The sequence below is a fragment of the Dipodomys merriami genome, unplaced genomic scaffold (genome assembly GCF_024711535.1).
Source record: "Dipodomys merriami isolate MVZ:Mamm:240054 unplaced genomic scaffold, mDipMer1.0.p SCAF_9, whole genome shotgun sequence".
Taxonomy (NCBI): domain Eukaryota; kingdom Metazoa; phylum Chordata; class Mammalia; order Rodentia; family Heteromyidae; genus Dipodomys; species Dipodomys merriami.
This window is the reverse complement of record NW_027206512.1, coordinates 61,913,809-61,936,054: the sequence shown is the minus strand read 5'-3', so window position 1 is coordinate 61,936,054 and position 22,246 is coordinate 61,913,809. Positions and strand designations below refer to the sequence as shown.

At 43.4% G+C, this 22,246-nt stretch overlaps 1 protein-coding gene across 1 annotated transcript in view; it reads right to left on the bottom strand.

The window, feature by feature from the left end:
* The window catches only part of Clnk (cytokine dependent hematopoietic cell linker), a 120,654-nt gene extending 101,899 nt beyond the window's left edge, over positions 1-18,755 (bottom strand). Inside the window, exons 1-2 of the mRNA XM_070013233.1 lie at positions 18,684-18,755; positions 5,443-5,495 (exon numbers count right to left, since the gene is read on the bottom strand). Of these exons, the coding sequence (XP_069869334.1) occupies positions 5,443-5,465 (23 nt within the window). The 5' untranslated portion in view covers positions 5,466-5,495; positions 18,684-18,755. The remainder of the gene's footprint in view (positions 1-5,442; positions 5,496-18,683) is intronic.
* Positions 18,756-22,246: the final 3,491 nt, after the last annotated feature.

The window sequence follows — 22,246 nt, the reverse complement described above, 5'->3', positions numbered from 1 at the left end:
CCACTAATGCAATGAAAGAAATATTGGGTTATTGAACTTCCTTGAGTCCATTTTCTGAGCAACGCTAGACAACTTGAGTGGCTTTCAAGTAGTCATAGAACTATTTCATGAAACTGAATAGGAGGCAACTGTCTAGCACCAGGAACATGATGGAATAAAACCACTCGGTAAACACAGGTCTCCCATCTTTACTCAACTCCTTAGGGCCAAGAGTGCAGCATATTGTGCACCTAAAGGACCATGTACTGTCTTCTCTGAGATGGGCCTGCAGAGATCTGGAGCTTCCTCTGGTTACTAAACAGCAGAACACAGTTTTGCTAAGTAGTAAAGATGTGGAACATGCATACACCCCGCTGCAGGTCAAACTTTTGCTGCCAAAGTCATTACAAGAGCCTTTCAGTATTTCAGAGCCCTTTGAACTTGCAATCACAGTGTAGGGAGTTGTCAATCTTATTTAAGTAGTAAAGTTACAACACTATGGATCTGGGGAAAACCTAACTGTCTGGGCCAATGTTTATAACATAAAATGGTAGATTTTAATAAGATTATTGGAGAGAGTATGTGTTAATAGTTTAAAAAATGTAAAAAGCATTCCATATACAGGATAGCAAGTGCGGAGGAGAGCTGATTGCTTCTTGGTGCTGGGATAATTGTGGGTTTTCAATTTCTTCTTATTTCCATTAAGACTAGCTCGCTTTGGTATGCTTTTAGTGTATTTTAAAGTGGACACGGGGTTCTGGTCTTTCCCAGCATGCCCTTTGAGTGCCCAGAGGATGCTGGGTCTAGTAGGGTGTGGCTTACTAGAAAAGCTCCAGGATCAGTTGCTCTGGAAAGCGTACCTCTTCCTGAAGACTCAGAACCACAACAGCTAGGTTCTTCTCAGTCCTGTCCATAGTGGAGCAGGTATACTGCAAACCCAACCTCCGGATTCCTCCACCCTCATCTCTCTGCCCATGTGCTTCAAGGAATGAGGTGCTTTCTTTTTTTTTTTTGCTGTTTAATAGATTCTTAGGGAAGCTGTGAGTTTGTTACACAGGCAACCAATTTAAAATAGCCTTCTAATTTCAGAAGCAATTTAGAAGCATGACACCCAGCCCCTTCTGAGTTCTCATAAAGTTTTCCTGCCATTTTCTTCATAATACTAGGAGGATTTGGTGCACATATGGCTAATATTCTCTGAAGGCCTGAACTAATTCTCATCTTTATAAATGAGGCTCCTAGCTCAGTGCAGAAATCATGTATACTCAGTGAACAAATGCTTTTGACAGCACAGATACAATTACATGGAAGATGTGTACAAACACATGTACTGTTTGCATATTCATACCTGAGTACCCATGCTTGTGTTGTTCATACGGGTATGTATCTACGGGTTTGTATAAACATATTTACACATATGAATATCATAGCTATTCCTGAATCATCATTTTTATTTGTTGATTTATTCATTATAAGAGTGCCTAATAAGAAATACCACAATAAACCCATGCTGGAGATATGAGGATTGTAGTTCAAAGCCAGCCCCGATAGTAAAGTCTGTGAGACTCATCTCTACAATTAACCACCAAAAAACTGAAGTAGAGCTATGGCTCAGTGGGAGAGCAATAGCTTTGGGTAAAAATACTCAGGAACAGCACCCAAGCCCTGAGTTCAAGCCCCAGGACCAGCACACACACACACACACACACACACACACACACACACACACACACACACACACACACACACACACACACACACACACACACACACACACACACACACACACACACACACACACACACACACACACACTGGCTTAAATGTCTGTGTCCCTCCCAAACTCATGTTAAACCTTGGCCACCAGAGTGATGGTATGAAGTTGGTGGCTGGAAGCTGACTAGATCATAAGGGTCGGAACTTGCGGGAATAGCATTTGTGACCTCATAAGAGAGGCCCCGGGGAACCTTCTTGCCTTTTCAATGAGGGGATACAGCAGGCAGTCCTCCATGTACTAGGCATGATGCAGGCCGTCAGCAAACAGGACGTCTGCTAGCATCTTGTGCTTGGAGGTCTCAGGCTCAGAATGGTGAGAAAATAAATTTCTTTTCTGTGTGAGTCACCCAGTCTAAGGCATTTTGTTTCAGCAGCTCAAGCAGACAAAGACAGCAAGGAATTAGTCACAGTTACAAAGGCGGTCTAAAATTCTCGCTGTGGGAACTGCAAGAAATTAAGAAATTCCAGTTTAGGGAACTATAAGATGCCATTCTTCAACCCTGGCTTCATGCTAGGCTCAGCCAAGTATTAAAAATACACAGTGCTCTGATCGCTTTGGCCTGGGGAAGAACACTGGATGGCTTTCTGGCTAGAGCTTCCTCAATTATTCTAATGTTGTGTCCGGTTTACAGTCTGCTGCCGTGAACCAAGTTAATGATTTCTTTTTTCCTTGAGAAAAGTGGGAGTCCCAATATGGCAACGAAACACATCTGTGCACGTGCACGCAGGCGCGCGCACACACACATACGCATACATACACACAAACATATTCTGTAGGTCTTGGCAACCTGCATTCCGGTTTTAGAACTACCGCTGTTACTTCTCCAGCCTACTGGGAGGGAAATGGCACTGGGCATCGCTGTTCTGGTCCAGTACTTTGGAGTTTGCAAAAGTGCAGAATCTGAACCAGGGTGTCTGCGTTTGGGCTGTGCTTGTGGGATTTTGCTTTTAACAAGCTCCTGATTTTAACAAGCCACGATTGATACACAGACTTCACTTAGGGTGACAAAATCCTGTAAATTAGGAAACGCTGGATAAGCTATGATGGTTGGGAGTGATGCCGTGTGTGTGAGGGCGGCCAGGTTTCCACATGGGTGGTGGCACTGCAGCGTGTGTGTGCTGCAGGGAGTTTCCACATTAATGTTCCCTTTTCAGGCTGGGACCAGCCAGGGACAATCCCAGTGGAATGGCTGATCTGAGCTGCATGAGAGGAAAGGGAGGACCAGGTTGGGACTGATGGGGAAGAAGGAAAAGGGAAAGAAGTGAAATTGAGCATGGTGAGCACCTAGGGTTGCTATGTGAGATCTACAAAGGCAGTCTCCACTTTGGCTCTTCTGAAGAGATGAAAACTAGCTCATAGGAGGTGATGGTGGTTTGGGTTTTTGTTTTGTTTTGGTTAATGCATTATCAACTTCACATCTGAGGTTGGATAACCTCAGCTGCAATCTCTCAGCTACATGTTGGAAAGCTTGAAAAGAAGTGGCTGTGGAGAACCATTACCTGGCTAAAACTAAATTGCACTAAAGTCCTTGCCCGGAAGAGAAGACCTCCTCTCTCAGTTCCACAGGGAAACTGAAATCGATGAAAGACAAAAGCAGAAACCAAAGGGACAAGGGTCCTAAACATCTAAGCCAGATGGAAGGTCAGAGCGTTAAGAATCTCAAAAGCAACCTTACATTACCCCCAGTGAGGGAATGAAGTCCCTGGAATAGATTCCATGGTGGTCCTAAAATACATCTTCAGTCAAGTTCCTGGTACTTGAAAACATGCCCTAATTTGAAAACAAGGGTCTTTGCAGACATAATGAAGGATTTTGAAGTGAAATCATTCTGGATTATCTGGGATACATCTAGGTGAATCTTAAGACTGTGTGTGCTTTTATAAAGACATCAAGTATCCTCACAAGAGACAGAAGAGGAAAAGGTCATGTCACATCCACACAATGGCAGAGACACAAGTGATACAGCCTCAAGACAAAAAGTTCCTGGAGCAGGAACTGGCTAGAAGGAACTACCAGAAGCTGGCACAGCCGGAAGCATCCTTCCCTAGACTAGCTTTGGGAGAGAACATGGCGCTGCTAATGTTCTTGGTTTGCATTGCCAGCCTCCAGAATGCATAGAAGTTTCTGTTGTGGTAAACTATGCATGTGGTAGGTAGTTTGTACCCACAGCCCCACGACATCAATACACCTTTTCTTTTTTGGGAGGTCCATTCGTGGGGCCTGAACTTTGGGCCTGGGCACTGTCCCTCAGCTCTTCAGCTCAAGGCTAGTGCTCTACCACTTGAGCCACAGTGCCACTTCCGGCTTTTTTCTTTTTGCTTATGTGGTACTGAGGAATTGAACCCAGGGCCTCATGCATGCAAGGCAAGCGCTCTACCACTGAGCCACCTTCCCAGCCTCCTGATCATAACTTTAGACTCGAGAATGCATCCACGGATAAGCAGCTCACCCTCATAGCAGCCTGGCCTCCCCTCAGTGCCCTGTCTCCATTCTCCACAGAGGTGGGATCCTGGAAGGAACACTGGCTCGAGCTTGAACTTGACCTCCCTCATCACCTTCTAGCCCATCCCAGATAAGCCAATTGAACAAGGAAGGCGATGGTCAGAGAAGCCGGGGATGCTGGTATCCAGAGCTGCTATAATGGCCACAGAGCAAAGGCCTCACCACACCTGTCTTCTGAGAGATGTTCTCAGTCTTGGATTCTGGTTCAGTGAGGAATCTGTATAGGGTCTGTGCCCTGGGGAGCTCCCGCTACCTTTTTCACAGAAAGTAGAAGGAAGGGCAGAAGCTCTGGTTTCCTCACCCTGTAGGCCGTACCCTAGATAGAGTTGCCCAGCCTTGACCCTGATGGCATCTGTGGGATGGTGTGATGGTATGCCTTCGATGGGCGATTCGGCTTTTCCTTCTCCAGCCCAGATAACCTCTCAGATACCCACAGGATTGGGCAGTATCCTCGGATCACACAGCTGTGAGTTGATGGGGTGAGGGCGGGAAGATGCCTGTCTGACTCTGACACTCACAGCTCTCCTGTTCTGCACAACCACTCTGCTTTCCCTTGTGCTCCAGAGTAACGATTGTATCTAACCATGTGGCAAAATAACAAACCAAGCACATAAATAGATAAGCAACATTTAGAAACAGCAGGCCAGATTTTCTTGAACCAAGATCCTTTTTTTTCTTGTTGCATTGTAAATATTCGTTTGAGACTGGCTATTTTTATTTATTTTTTGCTGTATTACAGGCATTAGACATTTTTTTTTTCTGAATCAGATAAGCCTTTGTTACCCCAACCCAATCACCTCACTCATTCTGGGTGTCCTAAGAGAGAAAGCTGGACTTGAGTTTTCTCCTGTGGGAACACACTGAGGAGCCGCTGAATTTATCTTACACCATCATACATCTGGCTGTGCCATGACCTTTGGTATTTCTGGGTGCCCTTTGTTGTGCTAGTGCTGAGGCCTTTCATCCCCGCTCACGCTGAACACTCATCCTAGGTCAGAACAACTGCCCTGTCCGTTAAAAAATGCCATTACTAAGACTGAAGTCCACATCTCAAACCCAGCCTTCGAGCGTATTCCTTTCTACTGTGGCACAGTGACACCTTTATGAATACATCCTCCAGGCCCTAGCTCCTGACCCCACTGGATTCTGGGAGTTGGGGATCACAATGAGGCAGCAGTACTTACGGACTGTTCATAGTTCTTGGCATCTGGGAAATAAGAGGGATCTTCAACTCAGCCTGTGGAAACAAAAGCAAAGTCTTCAGTGAGCCTTCCGCATCCTGTTTTAATTCTGTTGCACATACTCCTATTGCGTCTTGTTAAAATTGGATGCAGGTGCTGGCTTAGGGAGAAGCGGTCCAGGTCAGGCCAATAATTGGTTTATTTCTGGAATGGGGTAGAGGAGGGGATTTTTTTTCCCCTGACATGCTGGCCTCCTTCTGTCAGCATTCATTCCATCTGCCCTGGGGAGCTGAGCAAACATGCACCGTGCTTGCTTTTCCCCGGTGTACAATTGTGTGTTTCCCTTGGGTGTGGGGCACATTAGCCCAGGCTTCGTTGGCTCTGCTCCGGAAGAGTTCACAGGCTTGCCAATGCATGGAGGAGGAGGGATGCTTCTCATTTCCAAGCATGACTCTCCCATGAAATACTTACTGGAAGTTTCATTTCTATACCATTTGCTCAGACCACAGCACTTGGAGTTCTGTATTCACCCACAAAGGAGACATCATTAGTTCCATTTACCATATAAATTAACAGCAGAGACCCCGGGAGTATCCAATAAATGTGTTACATCAATGATCACATTTAATCTACTCAAAGACCCTGGGAGGAATAGATGATTTTTTCCCATTGTATCAAGAAGGGGTCTAGCAAGAAGCAGATGGCAGCTATGAATTGGGTCACTTGAGAACACTGTAATAAGGCATGGGCCGCATGGAGGGAATCCACAGAGGTCGGTGAGGTACATGGGGGTAGCAGGGAAAGAATGCTGTTGTATTCAGGAGGGCTCAGAGGACTGAGTGCTTGCTCATTTATTAGCCTGACCCGCCTGAGTCTCTTTCCCCACTTTCCATCCTGGCACCCACAGACAGGGCTGGCTGGATAGCAGAGGAGCTGTGATGGAGCAGTTGATGGAGCTGCGGGGAAGGGGCCGGGGTGAACAGAGTGGTCATCTCCACCTCATGATCCTCCCCAGCCTGGGCCTCCTGCTGTTGTCCCCACTGGCCAAACTCAACAGGAAGCCTGGAGTGAGGAGCTGTTGATGTGGTTTATGTCTGTCAGATTCCTGGGGCTCCTGAATGAGTGTAACAGGGTGGAGAGTGGGTTTCACAGTTAGAGAATGAGGCCCAGGGTGGTTAAATTACATACCCAAGATCACCTATTTGCAAGAAGTGCTGGATGCAGACCATTCCATTTCCTAACCTGAGAGTGTATCCAATCCCACCGAACCTTATGGCAATTCTTGATGCTGTCAAAACCATATTCTAGCTACCCAGCCACTGTTTATGGAAAGTTGTGTGTCCAATGAGACCTAGTCCCCTCCCTGAAGGTGCTTCTAAAACTAAGGACAGAATGCTTCCTGCCTCCCTATATGACTAATGTTACCAAAGGGTTTTATAAGCACAGATGCACATAAGACAAAATGTAACAGATCTTAAGTCTTCCCCTGGATGGCCAGGGAAATCTGTGTAAATGGAGAGAGTGCTGGGGTGGGTCTGGCTGAAGCACTTTGGGTTTTCTCAGCTCAGAGGCAGGGAAGGTGGCCCAGGCCTATAGAGCATCATGTGCAGAGGTATGAAAGCATAAAGATGCATTCAGTGACACAAGAGGTTTGTATGTTTTGGCTTGGATGCTGGAAGTCCATGGGAAGGAATTTAGGAGGGCCCAACGAATGATGGATTATGCATGCCCAGGGTGGGTTTTGGACTTGGTCTATGTCATCTTGGCGTATTTTCTAAAGAACTTGGATGGAGCTCTAGGTCTACTGACTCCAAAGCGTATTCCCTCCTCTTACGATACTAGGTCACTCACTGGTAATAGGAAAAGGGAAAGAAGCAGCTAGACTTTCATTCACTGGTGGCCCTCTTTAGATGGTGCTGAGTGAGTGCCTAGATCAGGGTCTTCTTTTGGAAGATGTTTCTGCCATGGTGGATAAGAGGAGTAAAACTCACACCAGTGTGATACAGACAATGCCCATGAAGTACTATAAGAGCCTTAGATTGGGAAATGTTGAAGAAACTCTGTCCAATCCAGTGCTGCTGTTATGTAGCTGTGGAAGCCTGAAAGAGTGCTGCCATTATCCTGGTAGTATTAATGTGAAATAAGCAGGTGCATCTGAAAATGCCTAAGAAACTAAAATATGATGAAATATTACTCACACAATCAAGTTGCCAAGAGACCTTAACACCAATCTTGTTATATTTGAGCATATAGGATTATGAACATTGGTTTTTGAATATTAACATGTAGAAGGAATGAACTACTTGGTCATGGCTCTGTAGGCTAACGTGCCCACCGCCCAGAGCATCTGCTGCTCAACTGCTCTTCCTTGTTCAGTTCTGGCTTCCCTTGGAAAGCACCAAGTGATGCTATATTGATAAAACGAGCTGATCTTTATGGGGGACTTTTGGCTGGCTCTTATGTCCAGAATAAGGGAAGCAGAGATGAAGGATAGTCCTTCCCAGGATTACTGTTTCCCATCCCCATCAGTAAGGCCGGAAGTAGGCCGGTCCCGACTCTGCCATCCACTGCATAGCTTTGAAGAAAGCACTGGAGCTCCCAGGGCTTGGTTTCTTCACCTGACAAATGAGCAAACTGGGCCTACCAAGTCTTTTTGAGATCAAAGATTCCGTAGTGGAGTTCCTTTAAAATATTACAGTTGATCCAAGTTGTGGTCCAAAAAAAATCACTTTAAAAAAGTTAGAAATAGATCTATACATTTCTTGCATGTTCTTGCCCTTTTCAATGGAGCTCTTGGCAGGGAGAGTGAACTGGAGCGCATTCTGCTGAAGAAGATGTGCCCAGGACAGCCAGGAGGGGCTGGAGAGGGCTGGAGAGGCATCTGGGACTACGGCTTACCCAGAAGCCTCGCCGTATTGTTGGATGGGTCACATCTCTATATTAAAAAAAATGAATAAAAGTTTTCAAAGATAACCGGTTGCCAGATTTTGAGAGAGAGGAACAATCTGTTGTGTTAAGGTTTTTGTTTTGTTTTGTTTTAGTGGTGGTGGGGCTTGAATTCAGGGCCTGGGCTCTGTCCCTGAGCTCTTTTGCTCAAGGCGAGTGCTCTACCACTTGGAGCCACAGCGCCACTTCTGGTTTTCAGGTGGTTCATTGGAGGTAAGAGTCTCACAGACTTTCTTACCTGGGCTGGCTTCGAACCATGATCCTACGATCTCAGCATCCTGAGTAACTAGGATGACTGGACTGAGGCACCAGTGCCTGGCCTTGTGTAAAGATTTAAAACATATTTTAAAGGGAGCACCAAATTGTTCTGACATTGTAAAATGTGCAATCTGGGATCTTAATGACCCCTCCAGAGTATAAACCCAAGCGGGATTATCAGCAGGATAGAACGAAGGATGCACACAGATCTCTCTTCCATCAGACCATTCTACGCCCTTCTAGAACACGGTATGCTCATCTGATTTTAGTCCTCTTGTAAACGGTGTGGTGAGAAGGCGAGTCAGAAGGAGTTTTATGTCCACAGGATTTATGAAGATCTGATAGCAAAGACAAGGCCCTTTCTTTGGAGACCAGGGCTGTTCACTGCCATGCTCCTCCCCCCTTCCCTCCCCTCCCCTTGCCTGTGTTGGCATCTATCTTCTACATAACCAACTTGGCCTTCACACAGGTTAAGTAACTGCCCTGCATGGCACATGTAATTACTTGGTATATTAACTTCACAGGCTAAGGCACTTCAGCCATCCTTTGAGACAATCATTTGCTTCTTCTAAACCTGTGTGTACTTATCTGAGATGTAGGGTAACAGAATGGTCGTCTTTTTGTGAGCTTGCAAGGCTTACGTGAGGAAATAAGATGTCTTAAGGCAGAAAGAAATGAAATGATGATGGCTTTGAACTTGAACTTGAATTCAAATGTCTTACGCCACTTTTAGGGTTTGAGTCTCCCAAAATGAGAGGCCCTGTGTTCATAGCCACACAGCTTCCCTGTGTGCCTTTCAGAATTACCTGGGAGTTTGAAAAAGTATGGTGCTATGTCACTCACATCAGTGTAGCAGTTCTGGGGAGGAGCCAGGTGTGACTCTTGTTTAAATTCCGCAGATATTAGAATGGGGCAGGAGACAGCAGTGAATGAATGGCCCAGTGACAGCTGCTTCCCACCTCCAATGCCCAACGCCGCTCATGGATAGCGTCTCCCACAACTCACAAATGCTCTCTTATCTCTAGGTAAAGAATCGAATCCCCATGCTTCATTTATCTTCATTCTGTTTCATTCTGAAACTAAAGAAACACTATGTTTTTTTCATGAAAAAATATTTTACTTTCAGAATTATTTCTGAGTTAATTTTGAATGGAATCCTCTTAAAAATCCAAATCCTTATGCCAGGCTTCCCTAGCCGCACCGTGTGGATGATGGATATGCATCACCATGTGGTTTGTTTCTTGAGAGAACTTTCATCCGGGCTAGCCCCCATCACCATCCTCCTGTCTCTGCTTCCCTCTTTTTAAAAAAATTGTGACATAATATTTGTAAGTCTTTGTGGGGTGCAGTATTATAATCTTATCCATACATCCACATACACATATAGTGTAATAATTAGGTCAGGGTGCTATGTGCCTCGGTCTCCTCAATCATTGATCATTTCTGATTTGGGAAATCATACGGTTCTGATGGGAAAGGTTTCTAATCAGGCCAAAGCAGCGATTTCTAGGATTTTTATCTACAGGCAAGGACTAAAATCTAGTAAAATCCAGGCTCACGAAACTTTCAAGGTACAGTTCCTTCATTCATCCTGCAGTTGCTCATGGAGGCTCTACTGTGAGCTGGGTGCAGACAGGACAGCTGTGTTCTAGGAAGACCTGACTCCCCACAGCTCTACACACGATCACAATGGAAGGAGGATAAATATTTGCGTGTCAATAATAGAGGAGCACAAGGTATTACTGGGACACAAGGGAAGATTGGTCTCAAGCTGGTTTGTATGGTTTCCTGTGGAGTTGGTTAAAGTTTCCTGGCAAGCTACTCTAGGATTCTTGAGTCTGAGGAGTAGCCCCATGGCTGCGGCCTGCATGGTAATAGCCTGGCAGGCAGGATTTCCTGCCGAGGTACCTTCCTCACCCCAAGTTTTCTCCAGAGTCTTCAGGATCTGTTTAAGATAGGAGAGCACACAACATGGTGTCACACTGACTGGAGACCTTGAAAAGCTGAGAAGCCAGCAGTGAGTAACATCTGGCTGTGTTCTGTGCATGTATGCACCTGCAGAGAGCAGGACATTCCCTCTCTTCCTCCGAATCCTCAGCACTGAACTGCATGGTGGCTCTCCTTGACAAACACAAGTGGCCCCCGGGCGCCATCTGTCTGTCCTTCTTGTGGAAACTTGAATCCCAGCCAGACACCCAGGCACAGGGGATGCTAATTTTTCACACTGAAGGGACGCACAGTCGGTCAGGAAGGAATTGAACAGGAAGAGGTGGTGTCCATGGACCTAGGTGCACCTGGACATGCCACCAAGAGAGGCTGCCTCTTATCACGATGTCAGTTTATTTATCCAACAGGAAAATACCACCCTGCTCAGTGTTAGGCGCCAGTACAAGCTGACGGGACACTAGAATTGCCTGACTCTCAACCAGGCTCCAATATCAACAGAACTGGCTCATTATTTGCTTATTTTGTGTTAGGCATCTTTGTTTCTAATTGTCATTTCCATGGAATCAGCACATTGTGATCTGGACTTCTTTGGGAATGGAAAGTGAACTTCTGTTTGAAACTTTTTACCTAATTTTGCCTTTCTCTATGGCTCACTTTGTACCCTTCAGGGTAGGTCAAAGGTCATGTGTGGATCATGGCCTAGGAGCAAACAAACCTGCCTCTCCCATCCATTTGACCCAAACAATCACACAGTCTTGGCTGCTATCATTGTATTTGATTAGCTCACTCAAGTACTAACTTTATAGGTGTGAGAAACATTTTGCAGAGAATAATGTATTGATGAATAAAACCTATTTTTTTTTTAAAAATCTTTTATTTTTTAACCTGGAAACTAGAATAATGGAAATAAATTTCTATATTGAAACTCTCCTGGAGTCAGTGAATGTGTTAGAAAGCAAAGACTTGTATAAATGGATTGGAATTTTGGTGTGGATCTTAATCCAAAAATAATTAATACCCTTATGGTATCATAAGCAGTTTAAACAATTGAAAATATGTAATGCAGCAAATCGCATTTCCTTGTCATCCTTGAAAGCTCCTGCTAGCCATGGGGAATTCACCAACATTACCAAGCTGAGCTTGCAAAAGAGGCATTTTTATCATAAATATTTCTCCTGCATTTTCCTTGATACAAAATTAATAGTTCGTGAATAAAAAACAATGCTTTACAGTAAGGAATTATTTTTGCTTTCAAATATTTTCATTTATTCCTGGATGAGAAAGCTGATAAAAATTCTAGCTTTAGCTTCCCTGAAAGCTTAACCAGCATCATTTTAATGACCCTGTGTCTAACTAGATACAGGAAATGGTCAAGAGCAAAGAACAGCTTGCTGACTTTGTGTGGTTGGGAAGACAGGTTGTGGCTAGTCAGCCTCAATTGGGTCAAGCTGAAGGATAAGGTCTAAATGAAAGCTTGATGCTTTTTTCTCATTAAAATAGGAAAACAAAAATTCAGTATATACAACCACACACATCTCATTGTCTAACAAGCAATCGCTCAATCGCTCAATATATTCAAAATGACAGAGGTTGGGTGAAGAATAATGCATGTATCTGGGGAAGGGGTCTGTGTGTGTGTGTGTGTGTGTGTGTGTGTGAGAATATGTATATGTGTCTGTGAATTTGGGCACATAAATGTGAGAGCTTGGGATAAACATGCTGAAATGAAGATTCCTCAGGCCTAGAGATTTATTAATATCTGCCATAATTCAAAATTATTTATAATTTTCTTCTCTTTTCATATCAAAAATTAGAAAGTCATATTTTAGAGATGCTCCTTTTTAGAGGAAAATAGATGCTGATTGAATTTCTGATTCTAATTCTGGTCAGGACAACCGGCTCAATTTAATTAAATATAACATTTAATTTTATTGGATTTCCAGTGAGTGGAAGCATTTGAAGTCAAATGGATTGTTATTATAGATTTTTTTTGAATAATAGAGTTGGCTAGTTTTTAAATTTTTCTGCTATTAAGTATGAACATATTTTTTTTTAAAAGAATTTGCAATTGTCTGGGCAAAAGCAACCTTCCCTTAAGTGTCTCAAGGGACCATGTGTGTATCCATTGTTTATTTCAAGCAATTCTGAAAACATCCCTAATGTGCTGATCCAATCTATAGCTTTTGAATTTATTGCTCTTAGGGCATTTGTTTATAAAAGCCATTTTTTTTCTTTCTTCTGATGTCTAATTCTGCAGAAAGGGTTCCATCCTATAGTGTTAAGCTTTCCCCTTTATTCTGCAGTAAATGGATACCATTGGCCTTCTCTTTTCTTATTTACCTATCTCGTCTCATATGCTTTTCTTTCTACTGTAAGCCCTTTGTCCTTCTTTCTCCTCTGCTTCTGTCTGCCTCACCTCCTCCTCCTTTATTCTCTTACTAACACTATTTGTGCTTTTCAGCTCAAATGAAACTATAGCAAAAATGGACAAACTTTTGTCTATCCCATCTGTCTGTCTATCTACCTATCTATTTATCTACCATGCATGCATGCATGCATCCATCCGTCCTGTGTCTACTGAGTAAATTGTGACATATTATATTTGGTATGGTTGGCACTGATCTTAATGAGCTGATCCTTATTTTTATTTTAAGCATCACCCTTGTCAAACCCTTATTTCCATGAGGCTCTTACAGGTGGTGAGAGCCCACAGATCAAGGGTACGTCTGGTAGTCTAAGGCTCATCAGAATATCCCAACTGTGACTGATTCTCCATTAACTGATGAATGACTCAGGTAGTACTGAAAGGAGTTTGGGAAAAGGACAGTTAGAAGATTATAATAAGATTCAGGGGTCAGGATACCATCACATGCAGGCTGGGTTTGGGTGAAGACAGCTCTAGCCAATCCTACTTTTTCCTCAGATTGCTAAAGGCCAGCAGAAAAGACGAATGTCCTTCCAAGGTTATTTATTGAACCCCTGCTGTATGCTGGTGATAGCTGGTTATTTTTTGGGTAATAACAACAGCCTAAAAGAGGTTTGCATGAGACTGAATACCCCAAGTGGAGGCATGACGGCTCAGGTAATCTAATTAATACTGAACTGAGAGTAATGCAATTTATAACAGTCATAATAATAATAACAATAATGGCTTTCACCATGTATCAGAACCCTATGTAAAGACATTCTGCTTCATTTAGATTTCCTTGTAGGGCAGCAATCCAAATGACCCAGATCTTTCTATATGGGACAATTCTGTCATTTTGTTCAGTGAGAGGCAAATCTGTCCAGCAAACAGATGAGACTGTCTCTTTGTGTGTGACTGAAAGTACCTTCAGAACCCTACATTAGAATTAAGCTTCTTCCTCTGTAACTAGCTATTCTTTACTATCACTTTTATTTAGGCTCCTCTGGTAAGACATGAGACAATTCTTGATGCCCCAAACTCCATGATCTGACCTGAAACATTAGGGCACTGGTGGTTACCATTATTTGTTCATGGGATTATTTTGTAGACCAAAGAATCTGATGGAAATGAAAGCATCTTGTAAATATTCAACTGTTATGAAAACATAGCTGAGATAGTTATTGAGTCATTTGTGTGTATTGTTATCATGAAGGATCCTGTGAATTTGAAATTTATAAGGGGAGTATTCCAAAGAAATTTCTCTATGCCTTTTCCATTCAATCTTAAACATTTCAGAGGGTCAGTGTATTAGAGGAACTGCAAGACACTACTGATAAAATAATAAAGTTTAATACAATTATGATGAGATTAACTTTTTATAGAAATCATCTTAAAATAGAATATATTTAGGTTAATTTTCTTTTGGTGCCATTCATGGGGCTTAAACTCAGGGCCTAGGTTCTGTTCCTAAGCATTTTTGCTCAAGGCTAGCACTCTACCACTTGAGTCACAGCTCCATTTCTGTTTTTATCTTTTGGTAGTTAATTAGAGATGATAGTCTCCTGGCCTTTCCTACTTGGGCTGGTTTTGAACTGCAGTCCTTTGATTTCAACATTCTGAGTAGCTAGGATCATGGGTATAAGCCATTGGTGCTTGACAGGTTAATATTTTTCAATAGGATTAAAGGTCAAGGATCTAAGGAACATTTGTCTGCGATAAAGTCAAGGTAGTAATACTAACAGAAGTAATGGTAGACATCACTTACTTTGAGCTTAATCATTGTTAGACATTGTAATGTACAGTTTTTCTATATCGTATCTCTTTCCTCACCACAAATACTAGTGGTTACCACAGTCACATTGAAACAAGGATAAAGTGAGGTTTTGAGAGGTTAAACAACTTGCCTAAAATCCTGCTCCTAATAACAATTGTGATTTCACACCCAGGCAATCCATGTCTCAAAGATGGATGGGCTAGAGAGGAGGAAGAACTCAGGAATAGATGTAAGAGTGTGGGATGGGGAGAGTGTAGAGGTGTCCTACAAAAGACTGCCTGGAGAGATGAGACTGACCAGGGGAATCTTAAGCCTGGATGTGGACTTGGTGGACCTAGAGCATCTATAGGCATCTATCAGTTGTCACGGAGCAGAACAACTCCTAGGGCCTGCCTAGACCTGTCAATCACCCCCTCAGCCAAGACATCAGCCAATCACCACCTCAGTGCAGACAGCAGCCAATCACCACCTCAGCCCAGACAGCGGCCAATCACCCACTACCTCAGCCCAGACAGCAGCCAATCACCCACCACCTCAGCCCAGACATCAGCCAATCACTACCTCAGCCAAGAAACCAGCCAATCACCCCCTCAGCCAAGAAATCAGCCAATTATCACTTCAGCAATCCACCTCTTGCAATGGTGGTGTGACTTCTGACACTGTGTTCTCCAAACAAAATATAGCAGTTTGGTGTCCCATGTAAATGTGTGTCCACTGAGTAGGCATGCTGATCCCTGGAACTTATGACCTGAGCATGCTTGAACAAAGTCTATACAGATATATGTAAAGGCCAAAATGATAGAATGGGACAGCTGCTGTGCTCCCTCACATCTGAACATCCTGAAGGAAGCATTGTGTTGAATTGAAGCCCCTTTGGACAACTACTTAAACATATTAAAGAAAACGAAAACAAAGCACTAATAGAATGTATTTCAAATGTTCTCACCAAAAAATTAAGTATTTGAGAGGATGCATGTTAATTGGCTTGCTTTAATTATTCCACATTGAATTCCCAAGTTCCAACATGGCTTTTCACCCTCCCCAAACATATACACATAAATTTTGCTAATTTAGAGGTATAAATAAAAATTGAAAGAGGAAGGGTGGTTTGACTGTGATGTCAGACACACCCAGTGCCAAACAAGAAGTTAGAATTCAAGGTCATTCCTGTCATATTCTTTCACCCCCTGACTGGGTTTCAGAGACAGACTGGAGTCTCTCAGGATCCTAGTGTCCTCTTCTGTAAAGTAAGAATAAGTACATGTAGCAAGCACAGAAAACTGAGTATTCATCGCCTGTCTGATACACAGCAGCCCACGCACAGCTGTACAAATCATTAGTGGAGGACATGGTTAAAATAATCTGAATAATTATTCTCAAAGTGTTCTGTCAGAAAGTAACAAAAAGTAGATAAAAAGCACAAGAATTTCTCTGCAATAGGTCCCACCCCATTTCCATTTTTCATTGTTTTTCTTTTGAGATACTCATCTGAAGCTTCCTGTCTCTCCCCTCCTCCCCTCCCCCCATCACTTACTTTGCAAAATCTCTAGCCATTTGGGCTCAATCTATTAAACATCTTAAATACAATTAGATTCAAGTGCTTATCTCTCTTCTTAATAATTTAATTCTTTCCAACATCCAGTCTCTCTCCTGCTAGGAGGGGTAGTGGGTCTGGAGGAGCTCTGTAAGCTTTGACCTTCGTGGACCTTGATGGTTGTTTGTGGGGCTGGGACGGGTGGGGGATGTGAATGCTCTATGAATGGAGTTGGATTCTGAGTAGGATACTCCAGGTCTCTGGTACCCTGTGACCTTGGGTATCACTCTGTATGGCACTACATACAGCCAATCATAGTGTCAGAAACACTATGTGCATTGCTGACAATGTCATAGATACTCACAAAGTATGTTAATCTTCACAGTTTCAAATTTTTCAACACCAAAAACAGCTAACTGGAGATCAGAGAGGTCAAGCCATTATACAAAGCCTCGCCCGGCACACACTGGATTCCTGCACCACTTTTTAGCTGAGCTCAGAGCATTTTCTCTTTCCATTTCACCATCTCTCCACCTGGTCAATGTCTCTGGGCCTCAGTTTCTCTCTTTTGGCAGATGTAACATACAGCCTACCTACTTCCTTAAGGTGTTAAAGTCATTAAGGAAGAAAACATATAGTCAAATGCTTTGTAGTATGAACGAGTCTAGGCAAAGGTAGTATGCTTTTATTCTCTAGTGGGATTATTCAAATAAAATATGAGTACTGTGATGTAGATTAATGAAAGCCATGCTGACTGTGGGCCTGCTTTATGAATAAAGTCAGAACTTATTTGGGTGAGGAAATGGAAATAATGGAGAATGAAAGTAATATTTACTTGATGGCTACATCAAGTATATACTATAGCAAATACAAACACGGTATTAAGTCTAATTATTTGTATAGGCCTTGGGTGACACTATTGTCCTATTCTAAGGAGGCAGGAATTAAGGATAGGAGAGAAGAGGCAGTTCTGTCCAAGTGGCAGAATTGGGATCCTGACCCTCTCCGGCAAGGATCAACTCCCATAGTCTTTCCAAGAGTGTACCTGACTTAGGACCAAGTGAGCTAGACATTAGAGTCCCCTGATGTTGAGGCCAGAGCTGTCCAGATGGCACAGAAAGCTTTAGCCTTTGTTTTCAGAGTGGCCTTGTTCCTGGAGTCATCTGAGAGGACTCCCTGGGGGGAAGAATCAGAAGCACTGCCATTCATGCAGATGTCTGGGGCCATTAGATCACCGCGAGAGTGGATTCAAGGGTGAATTCTGTGGAACTGCCAACAGGGTTCACCGTCCATACCAGTCAGTCCCAGGCAAAAGGCAATTTCGTTTTGAATTTTGTTAGTGAATCCCCTAGGATTTGAAAAACCTGGATGGTGCTCCTTCAGCCACTCAACCTCTGCATGGGTGAACCATGGCAAGGGACACCCCGCCTTCAAGGGTGGGTGCAAGGATTGAGTTAATGCACCAGGCTGGCTGGCAAGAGCCAACATTAAATCAATGCAACTTGCCCTTCCTGCTTCTCTAGGGCATATTTTATCTGAGGCTCGTCAGGGGATTTCTGAAGCTTTGCCATTTCTCTGGCAGGCCTTGGCATTCTTTATCCCGTGGTTTGTCTCCTGAGAATCTGAAGAGTCACTACCATTGGAGGCACTGGGCCACCGTGCAGACAAAGATTAAAAAATCAAAGGGCTTGTGTAAAAAATAAAATGAAATCAAGTGGACATCAGCAATATGCAATCCCATCAGCATTGTTCGGAATTAAATGGTCTGGGCTTTGATGGCACTTTTCTCTTTTCTCTCTCACTGCAGCTTATTATTTGTTTGTTCTAACCGAGAGGAAAACCTGGAAGAGAGAGCTCCTGGCACAGTTCAAGGATAAGTGTTTGATCCTGGCTTTCATCTCGCTCTTGAGCTCCTCAACCACAGGAGCTGGGGCAGAATGCCTGCATGGCTCCAAAGCCTACATCTTCTTTGTTAAACTCGAGAGAAAATTGTACTGATTTGGAAACTAGCAAAGCTAAACTTCCACGGAGGCTCTAGAAGTTAACTTCTTTGAATGACCCATTTTGAATTGAGGCTGCCTTGCAAGGAGCCTGTCCCAGTGCTCAGAGTCGGTCTCTTGACTTTAGTAGGGGGTCCAAGATTAGGTTGAACACATTTAACCTGCTCATTCTTTCTGGCTAGCCATCTTGATTCCTTTTCCCAGTAGGAAAGGAATGAAGGAATCCTTAAAAAACGGGGCTAAGGCAACCAGCTTTTTTTTTTCTTCAGTTGATGTTACAAGGCCCCTCATTTCTCTATAGGAAGGTTGTTTTTGCTTGATGTGGAGCTCTTTCCTAATGATCACTTATAACCACGAGATGCTGCACAGTTAGTTTACCTGGCCAGCTGGAGATGTGTCACGAGCTGAGGGTGGAGAAGTCCTGGGAGAGGGCCTGGTGGCGACATCAGGGAGAAGTCAAGATGCTGGTGACCTGGAAGGCAAGGTGAGGGGGACCGAACTGGTCCAGAGTCTAGCATGTCCTTCTGCAGAGGCCGGCGCAGATGGCCTTTTAGTTCTGGTTTCCTGTGAGCTGTGGCCACAGACCTGGGGGGGAAACGGCTGTGGCAGGCTGAACTTCCTCTTCTTGAGATGTAGTGTGGCTAAAGTAAGGTGTTGGAGACTTTGTCTTCAACCCCAAAGGGGTTCTTAATGTCACACAAGGTCCTTACCCTTACTTATCCTTGGCAACTCCCCAGAATACCTTAAAACAGACCACCAAGCAAGTGTGAAAGGTAGGCTCTCTTCATCTTACTTCTCCTGTGCATACTGGACATTTAGTTATCTTGTGACTGGATGTTGTAATGACATCCCAAGCCATCCAAGAAACATGGAGAAACACCCTCAGGGATGGCGGTGAGAAATGGCCACTACTTCTTCTTGCTATGTTCGTTATTAGCTATGGGATGCTGGGCAAAAGGCTATTTATTTCTCAACTCATTCCTGTATCTACGATGGCAGAATTTTAGAATTTTAGAATTAGTATAAGAAATGAACAAAACAACATCGATAAATTCGTGGACTCCCTACGAGGTACTCAATATAATTTAATTTCCTTCTGACTTAAGTTTGATCCATACAGGGGCCTTGTTAAGAACCTATTGTTCTTCATCTTGATACTTCACTTTTTTTTTTATTGTGAAAATACTATACAGAGGGGTTACAATTACATGGGCAAGATAATGAGTACATTTCTTATCAAGCATTGTAGCCACCTCTCTGTTTCCCCTTCCCATCCCTTCCCATCCTCCCCCGCCCTCCCACCCAATCCTCCTCCTCCCTCCCCCCCCCCCCCCCGCAATGAAAGTTGTAAAGTTCATTTTCAACATAATGACTTGTATATCTCATTGTTGCAATGGGTCCACCTGTATCCCTATTTAAACGCTTTGTTTTTTCCCTGCCCCTCCACAAATTATACAAACATCAAATACAGTGAAAGCAGGGGTTATACCGTGGGGAAGGGACAGACAAAGCAACAAAGAAATCATTTTATAAATATATTAGAAACAATTGCATGAAAGAAAAAACATTTGAATACATATCTTAGGGTTCATTTCCCTAACATCAACTTATCTGATCTTTTCTGCTTGTCTCAGACATATATTAGTTACTACAAATAGGGAAACCATGGGACCTATGTTTCTTTGGGCCTGGCTTACTTCACTTAATATAATTTTTTCCAAGTCTTTCCATTTCCTAACAAATGGGGCAACGTCACTTCTATATATGTGGATGTTACTGGTGTTGAATTCCCCAACAGTAGCCTATCTTTATTTGAAGTAAATTCAAAGAAAATTTGTATGTTCTTGGGCAAATACTAGAGTTTTGACTTACAAGGGAAACATGGAATTAAGCGCTCACGGCCTGGGGCCAGGACCGTGCTAAGCAACTTGCAAGCCTTATCTTACTTAATCTTCTAATAACCATGTAAGGAAGATACTTGAAATGATATTTGTGTAACAGTGAAAGATACGGTCCAAGGAGACGCAAGCAATTTATTCATGTTGTCTATTAGTGTTTGTTGTATTTGGGGCTTAAAGCAACCAAAAACATCCAGTTTTTTTCAGCTCACTCTTATGTGGGTCACTGGGTCAGTTATTTGGGTCTAGATGTTTACTATTCAAAAAAATTATTATCTCTAAGTACAAAGGAGTTGCCACTTAACAAAGCAGCTCTTGAATACAATGTATCTTGATCAATGAATGCCAACATTCTCACCCATCCCTCCCTCCCCACCCTTTCCTTCACTCTTCTTCATTTTGTAGGCTATACATTGGATTCCTGCTTGCATTTTCCCTTTCTCCTTCCCTTCATTTGTCTCTTCCTTTCTCTTTGACCTCCCACTCCACCATTTTAGGGTACAAAGCACCACACGGGGTACAGAAACAGAACAGACGTTTCTTGTTTCAGACTCTGGAGCAGCCAGAGGGCCAAGGGCCAGGTGTCAGGCAAGGTTGGTTCCCTTTGTATGCGGTGGTGAGAAGCTGAGCTTCAGCCCCTTGTAAGCTTGAAGTTGCTGTCTTTGTTTCTACACAGCATTCTCTCTGTGTGTACCTGTCCCCTTCATGAAAGGACACCAGACACATTGGGTTAGGGTCTACTCTATGGCCTCTCAGCCTCAACAGGTTTCATTTTCACCCATGTATACAGCATTTTCATCCTGTTTACCCTCTTTACCCTCATTAGGACCCATACCCCAGAGAGCCATGTTTTACATCTTGTCATTATTTTATTTTATTTCATGTTTGTTGGTTGTGGGGCTTGAACTCAGGGCCTGGGTGCTGTCCCTGAGCTCTTTGGCTAAAGGCTAGTTCTCTACCACTGTGTGCCACAGTGCCACTTCTGGTTTTTGAGTGGTTAAATATAAAGTCTTACAGACTTTCCTGTCCGGGGTGGCTTCAAACTGAGATCCTCAGATCTCAGCCTCCTGAGTAGTTAGGATTATATTAGCCACTGGTGTCCGGCTGTCATTTATTTTTTAAAGTATATGTTAATACATTTTAAAAGGGGGTTCTGTCATGGTATTTTATACGTTTAGTGAGATTGACTCTCTTCAATTACTTTCTGTTTCATTCTTTCCCTACCTCTTATTACTGGGCAATTTTTAGTAGGTTTTGCTATGACATCTTTGTATACATTCGCAGTGTATTGTTCACATAAAATTTTCATTTTCTCTTCCCTTTGCCTCTAGTCATGTAAAACAGTTCCACAGTTGCCAACATGTAATGGGACAAATAGGAATTCGCTAGACCAACAGAGAATAGAAAGGGAAAGAGAAAAGGTAGTAATAGGATGAAAGAAAGGAAAAAAATAAAGAAGGAAGCAGGATAGAATGGAGGAGGGAAGATGCTTATGCAGAAAGGCATCACAAGAGAGAACGTTCAAGGCCCAGGAGATTCTATGTCTGAATGCAGGAGTAGACAGGACTTGCCACAGAAACAGCTAATGTCAGAGTACACACTCGCAGAGCCAAGGCCAGACACCCACACGTTCCGGCCTATGTTTTCTCTTCTTGCCCTACATTGCGCTGGTGGATGGAATCCCATGTTCATCTTCTGTCTAGCTGCTTCATGAGTTCTTACCTCTTCCCCCCTACTTCTCATTCCTGGCCTTCACGATCTGTGGGTCCGTACTCTTGAGTCACAATATGGCTTAAGAGGACAATCCAGGAGTGTCTGGACTCTGACAAACCTGCGGTGATTCTCCAGTGCTATTGCTCAGAGGATGTGTGGCTTTGGGCAAGGAACTGAATCATTCCCATCCTTGCAAGCGTGGTTGTGATGATCACATGAGTTACCTCCCACAAGTGTCTAGCTCTGTGCTTGGCACCTCACCTCCTTTGGTTTTCCCCAAGTCTCTCTCCAGTACCATGAAAACATGCTATGGGGTTAGCAGCCATATGA